Source organism: Heloderma suspectum, chromosome 17 (genome assembly GCF_057233095.1).
Source record: "Heloderma suspectum isolate Gila_16-S chromosome 17, 16-S_ref, whole genome shotgun sequence".
NCBI classification, from domain to species: Eukaryota; Metazoa; Chordata; class Lepidosauria; order Squamata; family Helodermatidae; genus Heloderma; species Heloderma suspectum.
This window is the reverse complement of record NC_139474.1, coordinates 11,926,224-11,946,092: the sequence shown is the minus strand read 5'-3', so window position 1 is coordinate 11,946,092 and position 19,869 is coordinate 11,926,224. Positions and strand designations below refer to the sequence as shown.

Sequence of the window (19,869 nt, the reverse complement as noted above, 5' to 3'; positions counted from 1 at the left end):
CCGCCCCGTCGCAACAGGTGGCGACCCCAGCTTAACAAATGTGCGTGAATTCAGGAGGCAAAGGGGGTGGGCCGGCTATGTGGCTTGCGAATGACGCCCGGGAGATTGCACCGGTTTTGGAACGAGGCGGAAAAGTCTTCCTGGGGCTCGAGAACCTCGTGGGTGCCCCTTCTGTTACGTGGACGGCACTCCTGCAGGCCCTCTAGAGCGAATGGGGGGTGCTTCTCCCACCCACCCCAGCTCCTTGCCGCCTGCGAGCGCGGCATTCACTTGACCGTTGCCGGGACACCCGTCGCCACGGCAACGTCCGAGTGCCTCGGCCAGGCGGGTGATTATTTAACCAAATTCCCAGCTCCCAAGTGCCAGCAGTGACTTTGGCGCTCGGGGGACCCGCTTGGCGGCCGGGGACTCTCTGTGCTCCACGAGAGCGCTGGGGGACGTTCAAGAACCCTGTGATAAAACTTCTGAACTTCTTTTTGCAGGGCCAGTGGCATCATTCGGGCCGGCCGAGGGGCCCAGCAGTGACGATGCAGCACTTCCGAGGGCCTGTTCGGCCAGAGGCCTGTAAGCGTCCCGGTTTCCAGTTCAGCAGGAGGGATGGGACGCAGTGCAGTGTTGTTCGTTCTCCCGCTAATATTGCACTTGTCCCGGCCTCCCGCTGTCTTGGGCTCACCTACGGGTGCCTGCTGGGGACATACCTGGCCAAGAGACCTCCCTTGCACAACGTTGGCTACTGAGTCACACTCAGCTTTGGAAGGTTGGAGGAAGGGGGCAAAAGAGAACAGGAGAAAGCACACGTGTCCGGTTGCTTAAGCAGGTTGGGTTTTGTTGGGGCGAAGCTTCCTCGTGGGCCGTGCTTTCTGTTGCTGCAGCCAGAAGGAACAGTGTGCCGCATCAGAGAGGGAAGAATAAATTATAACAATATGAATAATTATTATTCTCTCTAGAATGCTTTCCTTAACGCTCAAAAATGCCTCTGTGCCTTGGCGGATAATTCAGATTTTTAAAAAGCAGAATGCAACCAGCTTTGAACATGGGTTTATCGACATGAACATCAGCTGGTTTAATGACCCCTCACATACACACACCCCTCCCCAGGAAATGCTGGAAATTGTAGCTGAGGTAGATGGAAGAGCTGGGGATCTCTCACAGAGAACTGGGAGAGCTCTCGCTAAACTTTTCCTTTTCGGGGAGGAAGAGAGAAGGTCAAAATAGTATAAAAAACCCTAATACGTAGCAGGCAAGGCCCGCTGTAGTATCTTTTCTATTGCACAAAACAGCCTTTGGCAGCTCCACAATGGGTGAAGCTTGCATGGTGAAAATTCAGAATATTCCACAAGGGTGAACAGGGACAGGAAGCTTAGAAAACGGGGTTTGTATCAGAAATGTTCCTCAGCCATCTGAGGCTTTCAAGACCCCTGACCCACAGCCAAAACAACCACAGGGACTGAGAAGTTAGAAAAACAGCCAGAACTTTTATGGGCGAATTCATGTTTCCCAAAAGGGACGGGAAGAAACACCGGAGGAGGCAGCATACCAGTGGGAATTAGCTCTGTAGCAGCCCTCTCCTATTGGCTGGTGCCCTCGCTGCCCCACAATCCTTTGCTGATTCCTTTGGTCAAGGATTCTTGTGAACCCACAGACGAGACTGTGTTTCCAAAAAGCTGCAGGGTGAGGTTTTCCAGTTCATGGTGTATCTGTGTGTGTGTGTTTGTGTATGGGGGCACAGAAATGATGCCCACTTTCTTGGGGTGGGACACCAGGAGTCTTTGTGAAGAGAAGTCCTGGTTTAGCATGGGTGGCAGGTCCCTGTGACGACCCCCATTCAAGCCCCTTCCAGTAAAATCCGGTGGAACGGCTCGAAATCTGCAGGGATGGTATCTACCGAGAGAGAAAGAGAGAGAGCTTGAGAAACAGAACATCAAAACTTCACGCTGAGCCTATAAAGTCCGGCCACTGCGAGTTCATTGATGCCACAAAATTATAGGTGTTTATACACCACTTCAACTGCTGTGGCTTCCTCACCCCATCGGCAAGGAATCATTGTGTGACAATTCTCCATGATCGTTGAATTCCCCCGAAGACTCCCTGGGGAACCGGAACTGAGTGTTAAGAGCCGTGCAGTGAAAGCCTTTGAGTTCAATGGGACTTGCTCCCAGCTCGGTATGCATTGTAGGATGTATTTATTTATTTCGTTACATTTATATTCCACTTTTTCCTCCAAGGAGCCCCAAAAGCTCCTCACTATTTTATCCTCACAACAACACTGTGAGGTAGGCTAGGCCGAGAGTCAGTGACTGTCACCGAGTGAGCTTTATGGCCGAGTGGGGAGCAGAACCTGGCTCTCCCAAGTCCCAGCCCAAAACTCTAACCACTACATGACACTGGCTCTCTTAAAAGTGCAGTCTAAGTAGGATCATTATATTCTCCCCAGAACAGAACTTAGCTTTCCCTTTTTTGAGGGGGGGGGGGGTTTCCTCTGCTTCCAATCCATCTCCACCCGCCTCCTGCTATGGTGGTGAATTCTCCGACATAATATGTTCTGTGAATGCAAGCAATCAGGCCTCGTTGGGGCTAACAAAGCTATGCTTAAACAGCCTGTGTTGTTCATGCACTGCCACGTGCTCACCGTTGCAACGATACTGCAGGTTGGACCAGATGATGTTCTCCTGGGAGAAGCAGAACACCCCCAAGCGGCCCCCTCGCATCGTCGTGTCGATGATGACGCCCGAGTCGGCCACCAGCTGGGTTCCTTCGTAAAGCAGCACCCTATGAGTGGGAGACAGAAGGAGACCAGGAGTGTGGAAATGTCATTACGGGGTACGCTATGGCCAGGAGACACATGTCTGGGGGAGGTTTTGCCCCTGGTTGGCAAGAGTGGATCTTAGGGAAGGAGTGTTGCCAAATTCTAAGAGCATGCTGTTTGTTTTTGGGGGAACTGGTGTCATTATGGGCTATGCCAGCTTTCCCCAACCTGGTACCCTCCAGATGTTTGGGACTACAACTCCCACCATCCCTAACCATTGGCCATCCTGGCTGGGGTTGATGGAAGTTGGTCCAAAATATCTGGAGGGCACCAGGTTGGTGAAGGCTGGGGTTATGGGCAGGAGACAGGAGTCTTGACTTTTTGCAGCTGGGGGTGTTGCAAAATCCCAACGGCATGCTGTGTGCTTTGGGGGGAACTGATGCTTTTCGGAAGGCCTCCAGGGCGCCCATCGCCTCCCCAACACTCATCTTGGGTACTTCTAGCTAAGCAGAGATGAGAAAATATGAGATGTCTCCAGGACTTGCAGTTCTGTCAAGGAAAATTTCTCCTGAGGCACACAGCCAGAACCAGGCAGTGTTTACATCCCCTCTCCCCCAGGCTGACGGAGCACTTTTTTCCTCTGGTCAAAATGCTGGTGGATTTGAGTAACTTCTGGGAGATGTAGGAGGAGGCCTAGTCTGGTTTGAGGCACGGAGGGGAGGTCCGGGCCGGATGGGGAAAGGGGGCAGCATGTGTGTTGTTGTTTTTTCTCATGGTCTTGCTGAGAAAGAGGGAAAGCGTTCCCAGGCCTCGTTCCTCCTCCTCCTACCCCACTCCTGGCCCTATTCTCCACACACTCACCCCCTACCATCACCACCACCATCACCGTCTCCCATTGTCCAGTTTCTTTTTGCATTTTAAAAAGGCCTGTGGTGGGCCAAAGCATTCCACGGGCACTGGGTTGCCATGGCAACCAAGACAATGGGCCTTGGGGCCCAGACTGAATGGTTCTCTGGGAAGGGAGTGGACGGAGGGGGGCACAAATTCCCAGTGGAAGGAGTCGTCCCCCCCACACACACACAGAACTGTCAACCCAGCATGAAGGCTGACCACGTTATTAAATAGGAAACGCTCCGGGTGGAGGGGTGCAGAGAGCTTTCACCCCCAAACCCTTTAGTTGCCCCCCAAACTCCATCTCGATGGTTTCCCATCTCACAAGCCAGAAGCCATCTCGTTTCTCCTCCCTACCCCTTTCCATCTATAAGTCATCCCTTTGCAATCCCAGACAGCTCTAGCGAGCAAGCCAAACTGCACGATCCCAAAGCAGGGCATGAGAGGCCTTTTAAGGTGCAATCCTATGCATATTTAGAAAGAAAAAAGTCCTACAACTCCCAGCATTCCCCAGCTCCAAAATGCAATATAAAATGTAAACGTTTAAAACTACAGTATAAAAGTAAAACCAGAATAAAACCTAACAGCAATGCAGAGATTTAAAATACGGCAACTGATTTAAAACAATGGAACTAAACGAACAAAATGAAAGAAACAAGTGTCTAGTCCTTCTGCTTGCAAATTCGTAAGAGATCCAACCCCTACTCCCACCTTCCCGTGTTTCTGCCTGTGAGTGCATGGGTGCTATGACCACTGACAAACCTTAGGCCAGCTTTCCCCAACCTGGGGCCCTCAAGATGTTTTGGACTACAACTCCCAGCATTCCTGGCTGTTGACCATGCTGGCTGGGGCTGAAGGGAGTTGAAGTCCAAAATATCTGGAGGATGCCAGATTGGAGATGGCTGTACTTTATACGCACGCATGCACGCGCGCGCACACAGAGTGGAATACTTCCAAACACATTTGGCTTCCTGTATTTAGTTGCACTGCTTGTTCTGCACTGAGTCCCGCCTTCCCTCGCAGAGGAATATAGGGAGCTGCTTTATTCACTGGGTCAGACTCAATCTGCCCATCTAGCCCAGTACTGTTGGCATTGATGGAGAGCAGCTCTCCAGGGTTTCAGGGAGAGAAAACTCCTTCCCGTCATCTCCTACCTGCAAGCACGTATGTGCCACGGCTACACCACACACAGTCTTCCGTTTACCCTGGGAGCTGCCTCACCAGATGATTTCTGGCTACAGGCCTGAGGACAGAGATCCTGGAAAGGGGGGGAATGGCACTCTGCCACAGCTGAAGAGTTCGAATAGCAAGGCGGTGTTGGGGGCTTACGAGGACATGATCCCAAGCAGGCTCCTCCACAATCCTGCTTCTTACCTGATATAGCCCACCTGGGGCCGGTGTAAGAGACGCCAGCGGTAAGACGTTTTGTCATTCCACCCCACATTGCGCGGGTCCTTCCAGAGCAGCCGCACGTGGTCAGGTGTGTGGCCTGTGTGCCACAGGGCGTTGCGCAGGTATTCGCCTGGGCCCGTGCTGGACTTCACCGCCTGCCAGTAAGGAGAGATGGGAGGGAACCCAGAGAAAATGCAACGTTTTTATCTGCACGCCTCCAAACGCTGAAGCGTTGCGGTATGTTCTGGGAAGGAAATGCTTGAATCGGCTCGTGAACCAAGGGTAATTTCGGACTTTCTCCTCCCCACCCCATTTGGGGGGGCAAAACAAATTTGTGCTTTTATAGCGTGGCTCCACTTTGGAGGGGGGGGCCCTTGGCAAGATCCCTCCATGGGCCCCCTCCCTCAGTGAACCTACCCTCTCACTGCCATCGTCACCAGCTGCTGCTGCTCCGCCTCTCTCTCATCCTGGCTCCCGCTTGCTTGCTTGGCAGGCAGAGAGCCAGGGAGCAAGCAGGCTGCGGCATCTCTGCTCCTCCTTCTCCCCACCTCCATCGTCTGGGCCGGAGCGAGAGGCAGGGGAACAAGCCGCTTGCACCGGGGAAGAGGAGGAGCAACTCCAGGGGGCTCTCATTAGCAGGCCCCTGCTATAGTGTGGGCCCTCAGCAAGTGCCCAACCATGCCGACCCCTGACGTCGGCCCTGTACGTTTAACTCATTTGTGGAAAATTCTGAATAAGTCAATGTTGTGTTGGATGTTTGGGCTACTTGTCCCATGGGGAAGGATCAACAGGGGAAGCTAGGACCCAGAAGATCCTTGGCCACCTCCTGACTTCCTAGTGGGCAGGGCTGGGGCTATGGCTCCTGTATATAAAGTGCTGGGCTGGCCAGGAGTCAAAAGCTCCACCTAAACGCATTGCAGGTGGTGGGTCTTTCCCTCCCCTCCCCTCTTGATCTATGTTTCTCTTGCAGGGGAATGTGTAAGGAAGACCCAAGGTCCCTGCCCATTGGCCATGCTGGCTGGGGCTGATGGGAATTGTAGTCAACCACCTCTGGACTCCTGGGCTAGGCTACGTTAGGCAGGAAGAGGCCCCGAAATCCTGAAAAGCCACTTGGCTAGTTGCTGTTCTTTGCCTCTCGATAGGGAGAGGCTTGATTTAGCCATTAATGGCTAATGGGTGGGAACAGCATGAGAGAGTTGTGGATAGGGTGTCCTACTGAAGAGAGGATGGTCCTCTATTTGAAGGCATCCTCTGCCCGGTCCAAGTCCGGTTTAAAGATAAAGAACTAAGAAGGGGGAGCAGAGCAGGGCCTCTGAGCTGCACATCCACAGCCAGCGGTACTTGGACAGCGGATAGAGCAGGCAGGTACACAGATCACCTGGTCACGGTCTTCCTCAGGTGAGATGCATTCTGTTTTTATTTAAACAATGGCAAGTATTTCTAAATCTGCATCTACGCATATCAAACAGCACATGCGCATTTTGTGCAAATGCCCCCCCCCCCGTGCTTTTTAAATGGACTTTCAAAATGCCTTTTCGCTCCTCTTTGGCCGTGTGTCAGTAGCCACCCTAGTCGTGCTGGGGGAGAGGGCTTTGGCAGATCAGGTGCATGCTATAGGAAGCCTGGCACCGTGCAAAAGGAGAGCGGCTCCCCCCATGCCATGTGGCTCTGGAGAGCTTCCTCAGACTGTGTGCCAGCCCACTACAGAGACAGTGCCCAGGTGACTTCTTGGCTGAAGGCTGCCTCCATGGTGGATGCTGATCCTCCCTCAGCTGTCACCACTAGCAGCCGTTTCAGCCAGCATCACAGAGGGAGATGAGCGAAGAAGCGGGGTCCTTCTGCTAGCCCTGCTTGGACAGGCTTATTTATTTTCCTCTTCCCTCCTCATCCCTATTTCCTTGTATGTCACACCTTTTTTAGAATGTAAGTTTGCAGGCAGGGATGGTCTTGTTTTATGGATTATACATAAACTGTATAATCCGGGAGTTTATGCTCCGGGAGCCTTTTTTGGCTGAGGAGCGAGATAAAAACCCTTTAAATAAAAAAAGGGTTTTTATCTCGCTCCTCAGAGATAAAAATTTAAATATTTTTTTTTTAAATAAAAAAATATTGGCTGGAAAGGGAACCCCTGACATCCTGAAGCCAGCTGTCACTGGGGCTAAAGGTACTGCGGCTGCAGCAGCAGATTTCCGCGTCGACAGGGGGATGGGCTGGATAACCCTTGAGGTCTGACTCAAGGCTTCTCTCAGGGGAAGATGACTGACCTTGAGCTGCAGGCCCGGCTCTGCCATGGCTCGGAACGGCGTAGCCTGCCAGTACGTCTGCTCCGTTTGTTTCCACATGACCACATAGAAGCTGGCGCTGTCCTGGTAGGCAAAGATGAAGCCGGCGTAGTCGTCGTCGGTGATGGTGTTGACGTGGAAGGTGCCCTCGAAGTCCACCCCATTGAATGCCGTGTACCCTGCCCCACAGAGCCAGAGTGAGTTAGGGAGTCAGGCGGAGCCAAGGGGAAGGGGACGGGCGGGCGGGAAAATGTCTGAGCTACAAATGTAGCCTGCCCACAGTTTGAGGTCATCAACAGAGGTGCTTCTCAGCTGCCCACTGGCAAGGGTGACTAGGCTGGTGAGAGGGCCTTCTCCAGGGTGGCTCTACACCTCTGGAATTTGCTTCTGTCAGGAGTTCTTCAGGCCCCTTCTTTGCAGGGCTTCAGGAAAGCTCTGAAGACCCACCTGTGTTTGCTGGCCTTCCCTTAAGCTGGGGCTGTTGGGTTTTATTGGTAAGTTTAGGACACAGCCCTATGCGTGTTTAGACAGAAAAAAAGTCCTACAACTCCCAGCATTCCCCAGCCAGCATAGCTGGCTGGGGAATGCTGGGAGCTGTAGGACATCTTTCTGTCTAAACATGCATAGGATTGCACTCTTAGTTTTTAATTATTTTAACTGGCAATCTCTGCTTTTATGGATTTTATTGAAAAACATTTTTATGGGTTTTAAATTGTATCCACTTTGTGTGGTTTTTATCTTGTCCGCTGCCTTGAGAGGGTTCCAACCTTAAAAGCAGCCCAGAGATAATTTTAGATAGAAATATATATGCCCCTTTTGCAATATGCTTCAAAGCTGCGGGCCGCGGACCCCCAGAAAACATGGCGCTGGGGAGGAGCAAGGGGGCCGCCCGCAAAGGGTCCTTGGTGCCCTTGCAAAAATTCCCGGAGGCTTCTCGGGGGAAGCGGCCACGGTGAAACTACCTTTGACACCAGAGCTCCAAAGTTTTGTTGGCCCAAGTCCAGCGGGGCTTGCTCCCAGGTAAGTGGGTAGAGCTGGGGCAGGCAACCTGGTGCCCTCCAGATGTTTTGGACTACAACTCCCATATGCCCCAGCCAGCAGAGAATCCCCGATGGGTGCTTCATGCCATTGGGGATTGTGGGAGTTTTAGTCCAAAATATGTGGAAGGCACCAAGTTGCCTACCACTGGGGTAGAGGACTGCAGCCGTAGTGTAACTAAGGGCAGAGACAGGGGAGGATGAGAAGGGGAAGCAGGACCATTCCACCATGCCTGCTGAAAGACTACTTAATTTTTTCCCCTCTTCCCTCCCCATCCCTTTTCCTTGCATGTCGTGACTTTTTTAAAAATTGCAAGCCCGCAGGCAGGGACTGTCTTGTTCTACTGATTGCACGTAAGCCATTACGGGAGGCTTTTGGACTGAACAGTGGGGTACAAATTCTTTAAATACATAAAGTAACTATGCCCCCATATGGGAGAAAGCCCCATTCATCTGGTCCCTCTTCCCCCCCTCCCCTGCCGTCCCATCATGCAGCAGCTGTTCACTTTGGGTGAACGTGTCAAGGAGCTTGCATGTTGTCATCTATGCATGTGTAATTCTAAAAGAAGCGCGTCTTTAAATTTCTCTTACCCACAGCCAAGCCTGGGTCGCTGTTCATTGTCTGTACGATTTCCATGCCCTGGTGGGGTAGGTGGGGAGAGAAAAAATCGCAAACGTTCCCCAAGAATTGCGTTCCTAGTCGTGTTCGGGTTTGCAAACGGAACATGTCCACACTATTTGCCAGCATGAACGAAATCCTCGTACGTCATAAGAACAGAGGAAGCTGCCTTATACCGAGCCAGTCCATGGATCCACATAGCCCAGTACTGGCTCTCCAGGGATTCAGGCAGGATTGTATTCCTGTGATACCTGGAGATGCCGGGGATCGAACCTGGGAACTTCTGCATGAACAGCAGGGGCTCTGCCACTGAGCCACAGCTCCACCCATAGTCTCCACCTGCTAATTCCCCTGTACAAGCCGTGGGTTGCCCTCCCCCAGGATGATAAATCCCTGCCACATTCACGCAGCCCTGTTTCTGAGCCCTGTGTAATCTTCCAGCATCCCCCGCTGTACCTGATTGAGAACCACCCAGTTGGGATCGATCTGAGCGTCGCCTTCAGGATCCAGGATGACCGTCTGGTACGCTCGGAAGTCGGTCAACGTCACCTCGGAGCTCTCCGGGCATACGTCGAATGGGTCGGCCACGGTGTCATTGTCAAAGTCCTCCTCGCACGCGTCGCCCACACCGTTGCCTGCATGGGAAGGTAAGCCTCAGAAAGCCCCATCCACCAAAATGTGTGAGAAGGACGAACCCATGTACACCTCCATCTTCGGTGTGGACGTGGGGAGCGAGTTGTTGCTTACAGAGCCCAGGGGTGCAGAACCTCTTTCAGCCCGAGGGCCAGGTCCAGTTTTAAAGAAGCTCTCGGAGGCCGCATTTCATTTGTGAGCAGGGCTGAAGGCAAGGGGGGAGGGGCAAAAATTCCAGCCAATTTTAGCTTAAAGCTCTTGCTGACAGGAACTAAGCTTTAGGAGAGGCATTTCAGCCTTTTAGAATGGGTGACACATGCAAAAGCTGGGAAAACACCCACATTTGTAGTTGGGGGAAGGAGCCCCAGAGGGCTAAATCAGGACCCTGGGCGGGCTGGATTTGACCCCCAGGACTAAGGTCCTGCATCCCCCGGTGTTCCCAATGCAACATCACCCATGTACAAAAGGGAAGGATCCGCACATGCGGGGGGAACCCTGAAGTGTGCAGGAGTACAGAAAATCTTTAGGGGAAAATGTCTTTTGGGGGAGGGAACTCCCCAAAAACGGTCCAGTGAGGATGCAGGGAGCTCAGCGGGTACAGAATGTGAAATGCCCTGAGGACAGGGGATGGAATGCTAGAGAGACACGAATAGTTTGCCTGCACATCTTCTTTACTGGCCTGTTGGCACCACCACCAAGAATGCTGTATCTCCTCCTGCCCACAACTACTTCAGTAGTGGCATCCACTATGGATCAAGGGGCTGGAGTGACTCTCCTATGAGGAAAGGTTACAACATCTGGGATTGTTTCACTTGGAGAAAAGGCAAGTGAGGGGAGACATGATAGAGGTGTACAAAATGATGCCTGGTGTGGAGAAAGTGGAGAGGGAGACATTTTTCTCCCTCTCTCAAAATACTAGAACCCAGCGGGCTCATCCCATGAAGCTGATTGGTGAGAGATTCAGGATAGATAAAAGGAAGGACTTCTTCACATAGTGCAGAGTTAAACTGTGGAACTCCCTTCCACAAGATGTAGTGATGGCCACCAATTTGGACGGCTTTAAAAGGGGGATCAGACAAATTCATGGAGGAGAAGGCTATCAGTGGCTACTAGTCCTGATGGCTATGTGCTACCTCCAGTATCAGAGGCAGTGTGTCTGTGTACACCAGTTGCTGGGGAACATGGGCAGGAGGGTGCTGTTGCACTCGTGTCCTGCTTGTGGGTTTCCTTTGGGCAACTGGTTGACACTGTGTGAGCAGAATTCTGGACTAGATGGACCCTTGGTCTGATCCAGCAGGGCTCTTACGTTCTTGTCCCCATCACTTCCTCCCCAATTACTTCCTCCTCCCAAGGACATCTACAAGAACCGATAAAGCAATAGGCACTATCTCTGCTAGAGAGTTGTCATCTCCTCCATTAGGTACCAGGTTAGTCTGTCTTCTCCTTAAAGTGTGCTGCCCAGAACTGGACCCAGTAGTCTCGATGGGCCCTGGCAGCTAGACCTCTGAAACTGACCTGAGCACGTGAGGCTTGTATGGGAGGAGATGGTCCATCATAGGATATTCATATATCAGGGTCTGTTTGTTTGGGAAAGAGTTCCAGATGGATTAGAATTTGGTGCCAGTCACAGTAACTCTCACCATCTGAATCCTTCTGGTTGGGGTTGGCAACGAGGCGGCAGTTGTCCGGGCCAGGGGGCACGTAGTCTGGGATCCCATCGTTGTCGTCGTCATTGTCGCACTCATCTCCCAGGCCGTCATTATCCGAATCCAGCTGCGAGCTGTTGGGGATCTCTGCGCAGTTGTCTTTTGTGTCCTGGTGGCCGTCACCATCACTGGTCAGGACAAGGAGAAAGCAGCAAAATTTTACAAGGAGCCATCCCATCAGTCGTGGGTGTTTGTGGGAGTAAGAGAGGAGCTTCTTGGAGAATGCCAGCTTTTGCTTGTTTCTAGCGAAGTTCTAGACCTCATGGCCTTGCATATATGTTCGAACGTGCTGCTAGATCTCAGGACCCAAAAGGTGGCTGAGGAAGTCCTGCCCACTGGGGCAACAGAGAACGTGTCTGTGCCCCCTTCTGCCACATGGCAGCCCTGCAGGCATCCAAAGCCAAAGGGAAACCCCTTAAGAACTGCCAAAAAAGCCAAGGGCAAAGGGGTAGAAAAAAGAATGTGTAATGCAATGAAAGAATGAAATACAACTCCGATGTGTTTTGGACCCTCAAGTCCTTCTTCAGGGTAATCTAAAAAGACAGTACATAATGTTTATACACTTGCATGTCCACCATTGTACATCAGATAAATCATACAAATATACATCCTCATATAAAATTATACATCTATAAAAGGGATGAGAGGCTCAAAGCATGCCAGCTATTTACAAACCAGCTATTTTACTTCATCTCTGGAAGATAAACTGACTCACTTGTTAGAATGATATCGATTGCATTCTAACAAGTGAGTCAGCTTATCTTTTAGATATGTGGATGTCTGTGAATAGCTTGTATGCTTGGAGCCTTTCATTCTTTGAGTGTTACCCTTTTATAAATTTATAATTTCATTACGTTCTAACAAGTGAGTCAGTTTATCTTCCAGATACGTGAATGTTTGTAAATAGCTGGCATGCTTTGAGACTTTCATTCTTTAAGCGTTATCCTTTTATAGATTTATACTGTTACATGAGGATTTGTATTTGTATGATTTATGTGATGTACAGTGGTGGACTTATGAGTGTATAAACATTATGTACTGTCTTTTTAGATTATCCTGAAGAAGGCCCTGAGGGTCCAGAATGCATCAGAGTTCTTTCATTGCATTAAACATTTTTCCTACTCCTTTGCCCTTGGCTTTTTTGGCAGCCCTTCAGGTGTGTCTGCTTTTTAAAGGAGCAAGTTTCTAGACCTCATTGCTGTAAATATATGCTTCAATGTGCCTCCTAAATTTCAGAAGCACAAAAGGTGGCTGAGAAAGCCCTGCCCTCTGGGGCAACAGAGAACAAGTCTGTTCCACTCTCTTTTGCGTGGCAGCCATGTCTCTCCCTTCCTCTCCAGGCTAAACATACGCAACTCTTTCAACCATTGGTTTAGACCCCTCATCAACAATGGTTTAGATTCCATCTCTCCAGTAAAAACGTTTGGGATTTCAAATGAGTGCCGGGAGTCTAATTCTAAAAATAGATTTATTAGTTATTACAAATATTTTTACGCCGCCCTTCATCTTACCATACCAGGGCAGTATGCGAAATATAATCAAAACCCCTCCTAGAATAAAACTAGTACTACTACATCAATAAAAGGCAGAAAATATATAAAATAGACTTTTGGGTTCTGCGATTTAGCAGGCACCTGCAAGTGGTGCAGAGTTGTTCAGGAATGGAGCAGACTCATTCTCTATTGCTCCGGAGGGCAGGACTATAGAACCAATGTTTGGAACTTGCAGGGAGGCAGATTTTGGCGAAACATTTGGAGAGACTTGCTAACCATGAGGGTTGTTTGGCAGTGGAACAGGCTGCCTAGGGAGGTGGTGGCAGAGCTGGGGTCAAAGGTAGGCATGGCTGGGCACCTGCCAGGAGCCCACCCCCCCGCAGGGGCCCACTGATAAGAGCCCCCCGGCGTTGCTCTGCCTTTTCCCCATTGCAGCCTGCTTCTTCCCCTGCCTCTTGCTGTGGCCCAGACAACGGTGGTGGTGAGAAGGAGCAGCGGCAAATGTCACTGCCCACTTGCTCTCTGCCTGCCAAGCAAGCAAGTGAGAACCATGCTGAAAAAGAGGAGGAGTGAGAGCAGCTGGAGACCGTGGCAAGGAGAAGGCAAACTCCTGAGGGAGGGGGCCCATGTGGCCGTGGGGAGTCACCTCATGAAATAAAGTCAATAGCTGAGATGATAGTTTGAGGTCTGGGTTTGGTTTGGCGACTTACAGGTCCTCGTTGGTATCGCAGACATCTCCCACCAGGTCACTGTCAGCATCTGTCTGAAAGAGACCACAGCCTCAGGTGAGCAAACGAGCAATGGGGGTGGGGGGGCGTTCTACTACAGTGGATGCACTTCTGACTTATTCAAGATTTGGTCGGATTCTGACATTTCAAAATGTGACTCGGAGGAGCACTCCTCAGAAAGAAAAAGAACAAAAATCCTAGCCTCTTACTTGCCAATTTAAAAGTCTACATTCTTAAGCCCTGGGCTTGAATACTTCCCATCCTGCACTCTGGAACCCTTAAAACAGGGGCGCCCAACCTTTTTGGCCTCCAGGGTTGCATGCGATGTGCACACACGCACGCACACACTTGCACATATGCGCACGCGCACACACCAGCTATCCTGATACAGATTGCTCTGTCCTCACGGCTGCTACCAGCAAGGAAAGAGCGGTCCGTATGAGGTTGGCCCTGTGAGGATCGCTGGAGGACGGAACTCGATGGGATACCCATGCAGAGCTGCAGTTCAGGCCTGGAGGGGTCCACCTGTGTGCCGGAAGCACAGGTCATGCGCCCTTGCCTTACAAATACTACAGTGCCTGTAAGTGAAAACAGTGTGTAACATTCACATGATGAAGGCTTGGTCTGTTTCTTCACTTTCGTAAGCTGATTCTGCTTAGGAGAATTGTTGCCTTGAGATTTCGTCCCCAGTGCATTTTGGCTCTGCTTAGCCCACTGCCCTTCATTCCTAACCTCAACTAAATCTAGGCACGTGTCACTGCACTGACTCGCGTTCAGTTCTGGTCACCTTGGCGAAGGACGTAAGAAATGCCCCGCCACCCTCAAGCCTCGCTCTCCACTTGGGTCCCGCCTGTATCACTTCAGATTGTAAGTGGAGGCAGGAGGGCTCACATGACTGAACCCTCCTCCATACAAAATCCCTGCTTATAGAAAGCTAGCATGTCAGGTAGATAGGTAGGCCCGGAACCCTTCTCCCTGACGCGCTCGTTTTCTAGGTTCAGTGTTTTGATTTCCTATGGAGGAGTGTTCAAACATGTGAGTCCCGCAACGGCAGCCTGAAGTAGTACGCTCCAGGCACAGGTTGACCCCCCTCCTAATGGGTGCTACCACCCCACTATCTTTTCCTTCCCACATGGCCTGCAGAGATACCCCACCCCCCTCCCCAGGCACCCTCACGCTCATACTTGAGTGGGGTTGCTCATCTCGGGGCAGCTGTCGCAGGCGTCTCCCACTCCATCTTCGTCACGGTCCGTCTGCAGTGGGTTGGGCACCTTGGGGCAATTGTCCAGCCCATTCGGGATCCCTAGGGGAGGGAAAAGGGAAGACAGCGAAAGGTGCGGCTTACTGCCCTGGCCTTGTTCGACGCCGTACCTTTGGCAGCTCCAATTGTTCCTTGCGTGCTTCCCTTAACCATTATGCCAGAGGAGAGTTTTGATTTCCTTCTCCGCTCTAGCATGCTTCTCTTCTCTTTCCTGCCCCACTTTTCTCCCGATGCCCCCCACAACCCTCCTTTCCTAGCCCCGCACCTCTGCCTCCTTTCCTCTCTCATGTTCTTCACTCCTCCATCCCAGCCCCCTCCGCCTTCTTTCGTTCCTCCCGTCATTCTCTTCCCTGGGTCTTTCTGACTACCTTGCTCCCCTTTGTAGGATCACAGCAGCTCATAGCACCTGGAGTGCCTTCTGTGATGTCAGGGCAGCTCAGCCAATCACTGCCTGAAGCGTCATCACTATTACAGTACAGATTCTCCCATCGGCCTGTGTGTGTGTGTGTACACCAGAAGACTCCAGCTCTGAAGGCTGCTTCCAGACGGAGGTTACCCCATTGAGCTGCGTCCCCGGGGGCATGCTTGGTCTGCTTCTGCGACACAGCCAGACCTAAAGGCTTCCCACCCCTTCGCTCTCCCTCCACCTCCTCCCCCGCTTGGCCTCACCATCCCCATCGATGTCGTTGTCACAGGCGTCCCCCTCGCCGTTGCCATCCGTGTCCTTCTGGTCGTTGTTGGGTACGTTGGGGCAGTTGTCGCAAGCATCCCCAAAAGAATCGGTGTCTGAATTCTGCTGGTCTTTGTTGGGGAAAAGGCGGCAGTTGTCCTATTTAAGAGAGGAGAGGATATATGGCTGCAGTTAAGGAGATTAAGGGCGCGATCCTATCGATTGTGCTTTCGCTGCTCGGAAGCCCCCAAACGCAGAGGTTCTGGGTCACCTAAACCCTACTGTGCTGAAGCCGACAGGGCGGGAGGAAGAGCGGAGGTGATCTTCGCCTCCCCGTCCTCCAGTGTTTTCCCTAGATGGGGTTTTCTAGTGAGGGTGCTTTGGAGGGGGAGGGAAGGAGGCTGGGGAACGCGCCAGTCTCCTTCCCTCCCCATCCACCAGGACTCCTTTTCCTGAGGTACCAAGGTCACTTTTCTGACCTCAGAGAGGCTGCTGGTGCGGTTCTCTCCGTACCGGCTGTGACAGGTCTGGGGCCAGACATCTTACTCCCCCTTCTGAGGTCGGAGTGCTGTCTCCGGCCTCAGAGGGGTTTGACAAGCCATCTAGTGGTCCCTGGGATGGCATTCTACACTGCCTTAAATTGAGCTAAACCATTGGTCCATCCAGTGTAGTACTGCCTGCTCTGTTTGGCAGAGAGAGGGTGTTGCCTCAAGCTCACTGCCAGTGATCCCGTTAATTCAGGCCTGGGGTCCAAATCTGGCCCTCCAAGATTCCCAAGATGGCCACGCCCTCTTCCCTGGGCCCGCCCCCTTCCCCCAACCACTGATTGTTCGGTAGTTTCCTGGCTTTTGTGCAGATTTCCCCCCGCCGTTCTAAAAGGTTGAAATGCCTCTCCAAAGCCTTAGTTACTGGCAGAAGACCTTCAAGCTAAAATATGCTGGCATCTTGGCTCTGCCCCTTTTGCCTTTGGCCCCATGCACCACTGGAATGCGGCCCCCGAGAGCTTCCCTGAAATGGAATTTGGCTGTCGGGCTGAAAGAGGTTCGACACCTTTGGCTTAGGTGTACCTCCACATTCTTGATCCCGTCGCCATCCGCATCATCATCACACTGGTCCCCGATGCCGTCGTTGTCTGCATCTTCTTGTCCCGAGTTGGGCGTCAACCGGCAGTTGTCCTGCATGAAAGGGGTGTGTGTGCATGAGACAAGATATGAAAGGGAATCCGCCTATCGGTCCATCTAGCCTAGCCATTAAAACCTATGACTTACAGCCACCTAATTAAGCTTTCCCCCAATCTGGGGGCCTCCAGATGTGTTGGACTACAATGCCTATCAATCCCTCAGCAACATGGTCAATGGCTGTGCTGGCTGGGAGGATGGGAATGGTAGCGGGTGCCGGGCTGGGGAAGGCTGATCTCACTAAAAAAAAAAGTGACTGACAAAACAGAAATCAGCCAATAGCTGGGGGATGATGGGAAACATAGTCCAAGATATTGCTGTTCAGAGTGACAGACAACACAGAAATTAAAATTTTTACATGTGGTTGTTCATATTTAGGGAACACAACGAAACAATCCACAAAATAACCACATCTTATTTAAGGGCTGAGCGCATTACAGCTATTGTTATCAACTGTTTACATCTGGTCCAAAATGAGTTAGTTTTCAGCTCCTGCCTGTAACACAAGGTGTTAAGGTTTCAGTATAGGAGCTAGACATATACTGACAAAGGTGGAAGCCAAGATCTTTTAACTAACATCCTTTGAACTAAATCAAACTGGACAGGAAAACAGAGATATGCTTTTCATTTATTCATTTGTTGCTATTTTAAAAAAGGCATCTGAGATGGAGGTGGTGATTTAATCCAACCCCCTTTCCTGGGTGGGTTTTAGCAAAAAAGACACAGGGAGATCATAGAATCCTAGGGTTGGAAGGGGCCTACAAGACCATCGAGTCCAACCCCCTGCTCAGTGCAGGAAGCCTGATTCCCAGGCGGTCTCCCATCCAAGTACTGACCCCTCTTTTGTCCACCGCTTATTTCTTTGAGGGTTGTGCAATTTTAACTGCCTCCCAGTAAGGATCCAGAGCCTCACTGGATTACTGTTTACTTTTCGCCGTTGTCAGTGAATGATGTACAAAACGAAAAGAGCAATACATGGGCAGTTGCTCTTTTTGGTGTGTGAGAACAGGATCTTACAGTGTCTGCCCCCTACACATCTGGGGGCTCCCTTGACAGCCCGTTTCTCCCACTGCTGCGTTCTACCTGGGAACAGTGCTTGTGGTTGTCAATGCAGGGCAACGGCTCGTCCGGGTAGCCGTCAATGTCCGTGTCCCGTCCGCACACATTCCCGTTTCCAGCCCAGCCCACGTTGCACTGGGGAGGCAAAGAGAACACGATGCTTGAATGCAGTTTTGATATGCATCCATGGCTTCTGTGTATTCACTGTTTTAATTTGTATGGTTCCTGGAGGAGAAGGCTATCAGTGGCTACTAGTCCTGATGCCACTATGCTGCCTCCAGTCTCAGAGGCAGTCTACCTGTGTACACCAGTTGCTGAGGAACATGGGCAGGAGGGTGCTGTTGCACTCCTGTCCTGCTTGTGGGTTTCCTGTGGGCAGCTGGTTGGCCACTGTGTGAACAGAATGCTGGACTAGATGGACCCTTGGTCAGATCCAGCAGGGCTCTTGTTCTGTTCTTTTGACCCCTTACATCAGGAGCACAGACCGATATTGCGGATTGCCACCCACCAAGCCCTCTGCAGGGCAGATGATGTCGGTGGGCGTTATCGCCATTTGTCCCCCCATCCATCCCTTTTAGCCTTTCTTCATGTCGGGGCGTTCCGTGCCTCTCCCACCTCGGAGAAAGGGACACGGAACCCCAGGAGGTTCTACGGGCCGCATGGGACAGCCCGTCCGGGGGGTTATGCATTCCTGCCTTACCTTCTGAAGCATCATGTCCCCTAATCTGGAACATGGCTGTTCTTATGTTCGGACACCACCTTTGTGGAAAGGCGGCATATCAATATTATGAACTAGTGAGTGGACCTGGCTTCACACAGGTGGGAATAGAATTCGCTTGATACAGTGACGCCTTCAAGGAAACATACGCAGATGTCAGAACTGGACACATTGTGCCCGCCCTGTCTGAAGGCACTCCCGCTGCCATGGTGCGCTGCTATAGCCTCCTGATGGAGGGGTCTGTCCACTCCATTCCCCTGAAAGGGGCTTCCCCACAGCAGGTGGGAAGGTGCAGGTGCATAACTCTGTGCCTCGGCCTACCAATCTCCCCTGGCTTCCAACCGTATGGACTGCAAAGCTGTGTGCTGCCTAGTGAAGTCTGCCACTTAGAGCACAATCCTATCAATTGCACCCTCGGTGCTTGGAAGCTTTCGAATTCGTTTATGGAACAAATCGCAAGTTTGGAAGCGTACAGATTTCTGACTGCAAATTGCGTTCAGTTCTGGGAGGTCATAAAATCACAGAATAGTAGGGCTGGAAGAGGCCTATAAGACCATCGAGTCCAACCCCCTGCTCAATGCAGGAATCCCAGTCAGAGCATCCCCGACAGGTGGCTGTCCAGCCTCGTCTCGAATGCCTCCAGTGTGGGAGAGCCCACCACCTCCCTGGGTAATTGGTTCCATTGTCGTATTGCTCTAATGGGCAGGAAGTTTTTCCTGATGTTCAGCCAGAATCTGGCTTCCTGTAACTTGAGCCCATGATTCCGTGTCCTTCACTCTGGGATGCTCGAGAAGAGTTCCTGGCCCTCCTCTCAAATACATAGTTTATTTAAAATTAGTTTGCAGACCATTTAAATATCATTACAAATAAAAGGGGAAAAGCTGATGTGAACAAAAAATTATAGGCTCGTAACAGTATGGGGACACCAACTGCATGCACTTAATGTTAAATGAGCAGAATCAAGGATCTGTATTTGCAAGCATGTCAGGTCTCATTATATTGGGACCTGGAGCGTTTACCTCCAGAAGCTCTAAAGGCAGAGTAATTAATCACTCGGGGGTTCGTTTAGCCGCTTTTGCAATGAGACTTGGGCTGAGTATTCTGGATGGTTTGGGTTCGCAAATAGGTAACCCTGCCCAAAAATGCGAAGCTGACGAATCGGTCACCTATCCCTGGCGTGCAATGATTTAGTTCCGTGTTTTGCATGTGAGAGTTTCCTCCGCCGCTTTGCCGTGAGAGGACTCACCGCGCAGGAAACATCCCCGTTGCGTTCGAAGAGGCAGTAGCCGTTGACGTCACAGGGGTTGTTGCTGGGGCTCTGGCAGGTCTTCTGGGGGGCGCAGCTGCCCGTCTGGTTCCCGACAAAACCTGACTTGCAAGGCCCGCATTTGAAGGATCCCTGGGTGAAGGGGACAGAACAAAAAGTTGCTGGGATGGGAAGGAGTGCCTGTCCGGT

The 19,869-nt window shown here is 51.4% G+C and overlaps 1 protein-coding gene across 1 annotated transcript in view; it reads right to left on the bottom strand.

Moving 5' to 3' along the window:
* Positions 1 to 1,029: 1,029 nt before the first annotated feature.
* THBS3 (thrombospondin 3) overlaps positions 1,030 to 19,869 on the bottom strand; it is a 41,599-nt gene continuing 22,759 nt past the window's right edge. Inside the window, exons 11-23 of the mRNA XM_084824034.1 lie at positions 19,660 to 19,812; positions 17,720 to 17,830; positions 16,526 to 16,633; positions 15,458 to 15,617; positions 14,712 to 14,830; positions 13,510 to 13,562; positions 11,241 to 11,434; positions 9,424 to 9,602; positions 8,940 to 8,988; positions 7,294 to 7,490; positions 5,012 to 5,184; positions 2,630 to 2,769; positions 1,030 to 1,881 (exon numbers count right to left, since the gene is read on the bottom strand). Coding sequence (XP_084680160.1) covers positions 1,826 to 1,881; positions 2,630 to 2,769; positions 5,012 to 5,184; positions 7,294 to 7,490; positions 8,940 to 8,988; positions 9,424 to 9,602; positions 11,241 to 11,434; positions 13,510 to 13,562; positions 14,712 to 14,830; positions 15,458 to 15,617; positions 16,526 to 16,633; positions 17,720 to 17,830; positions 19,660 to 19,812 — 1,692 coding nt within the window. The 3' untranslated portion in view covers positions 1,030 to 1,825. The remainder of the gene's footprint in view (positions 1,882 to 2,629; positions 2,770 to 5,011; positions 5,185 to 7,293; positions 7,491 to 8,939; positions 8,989 to 9,423; positions 9,603 to 11,240; positions 11,435 to 13,509; positions 13,563 to 14,711; positions 14,831 to 15,457; positions 15,618 to 16,525; positions 16,634 to 17,719; positions 17,831 to 19,659; positions 19,813 to 19,869) is intronic.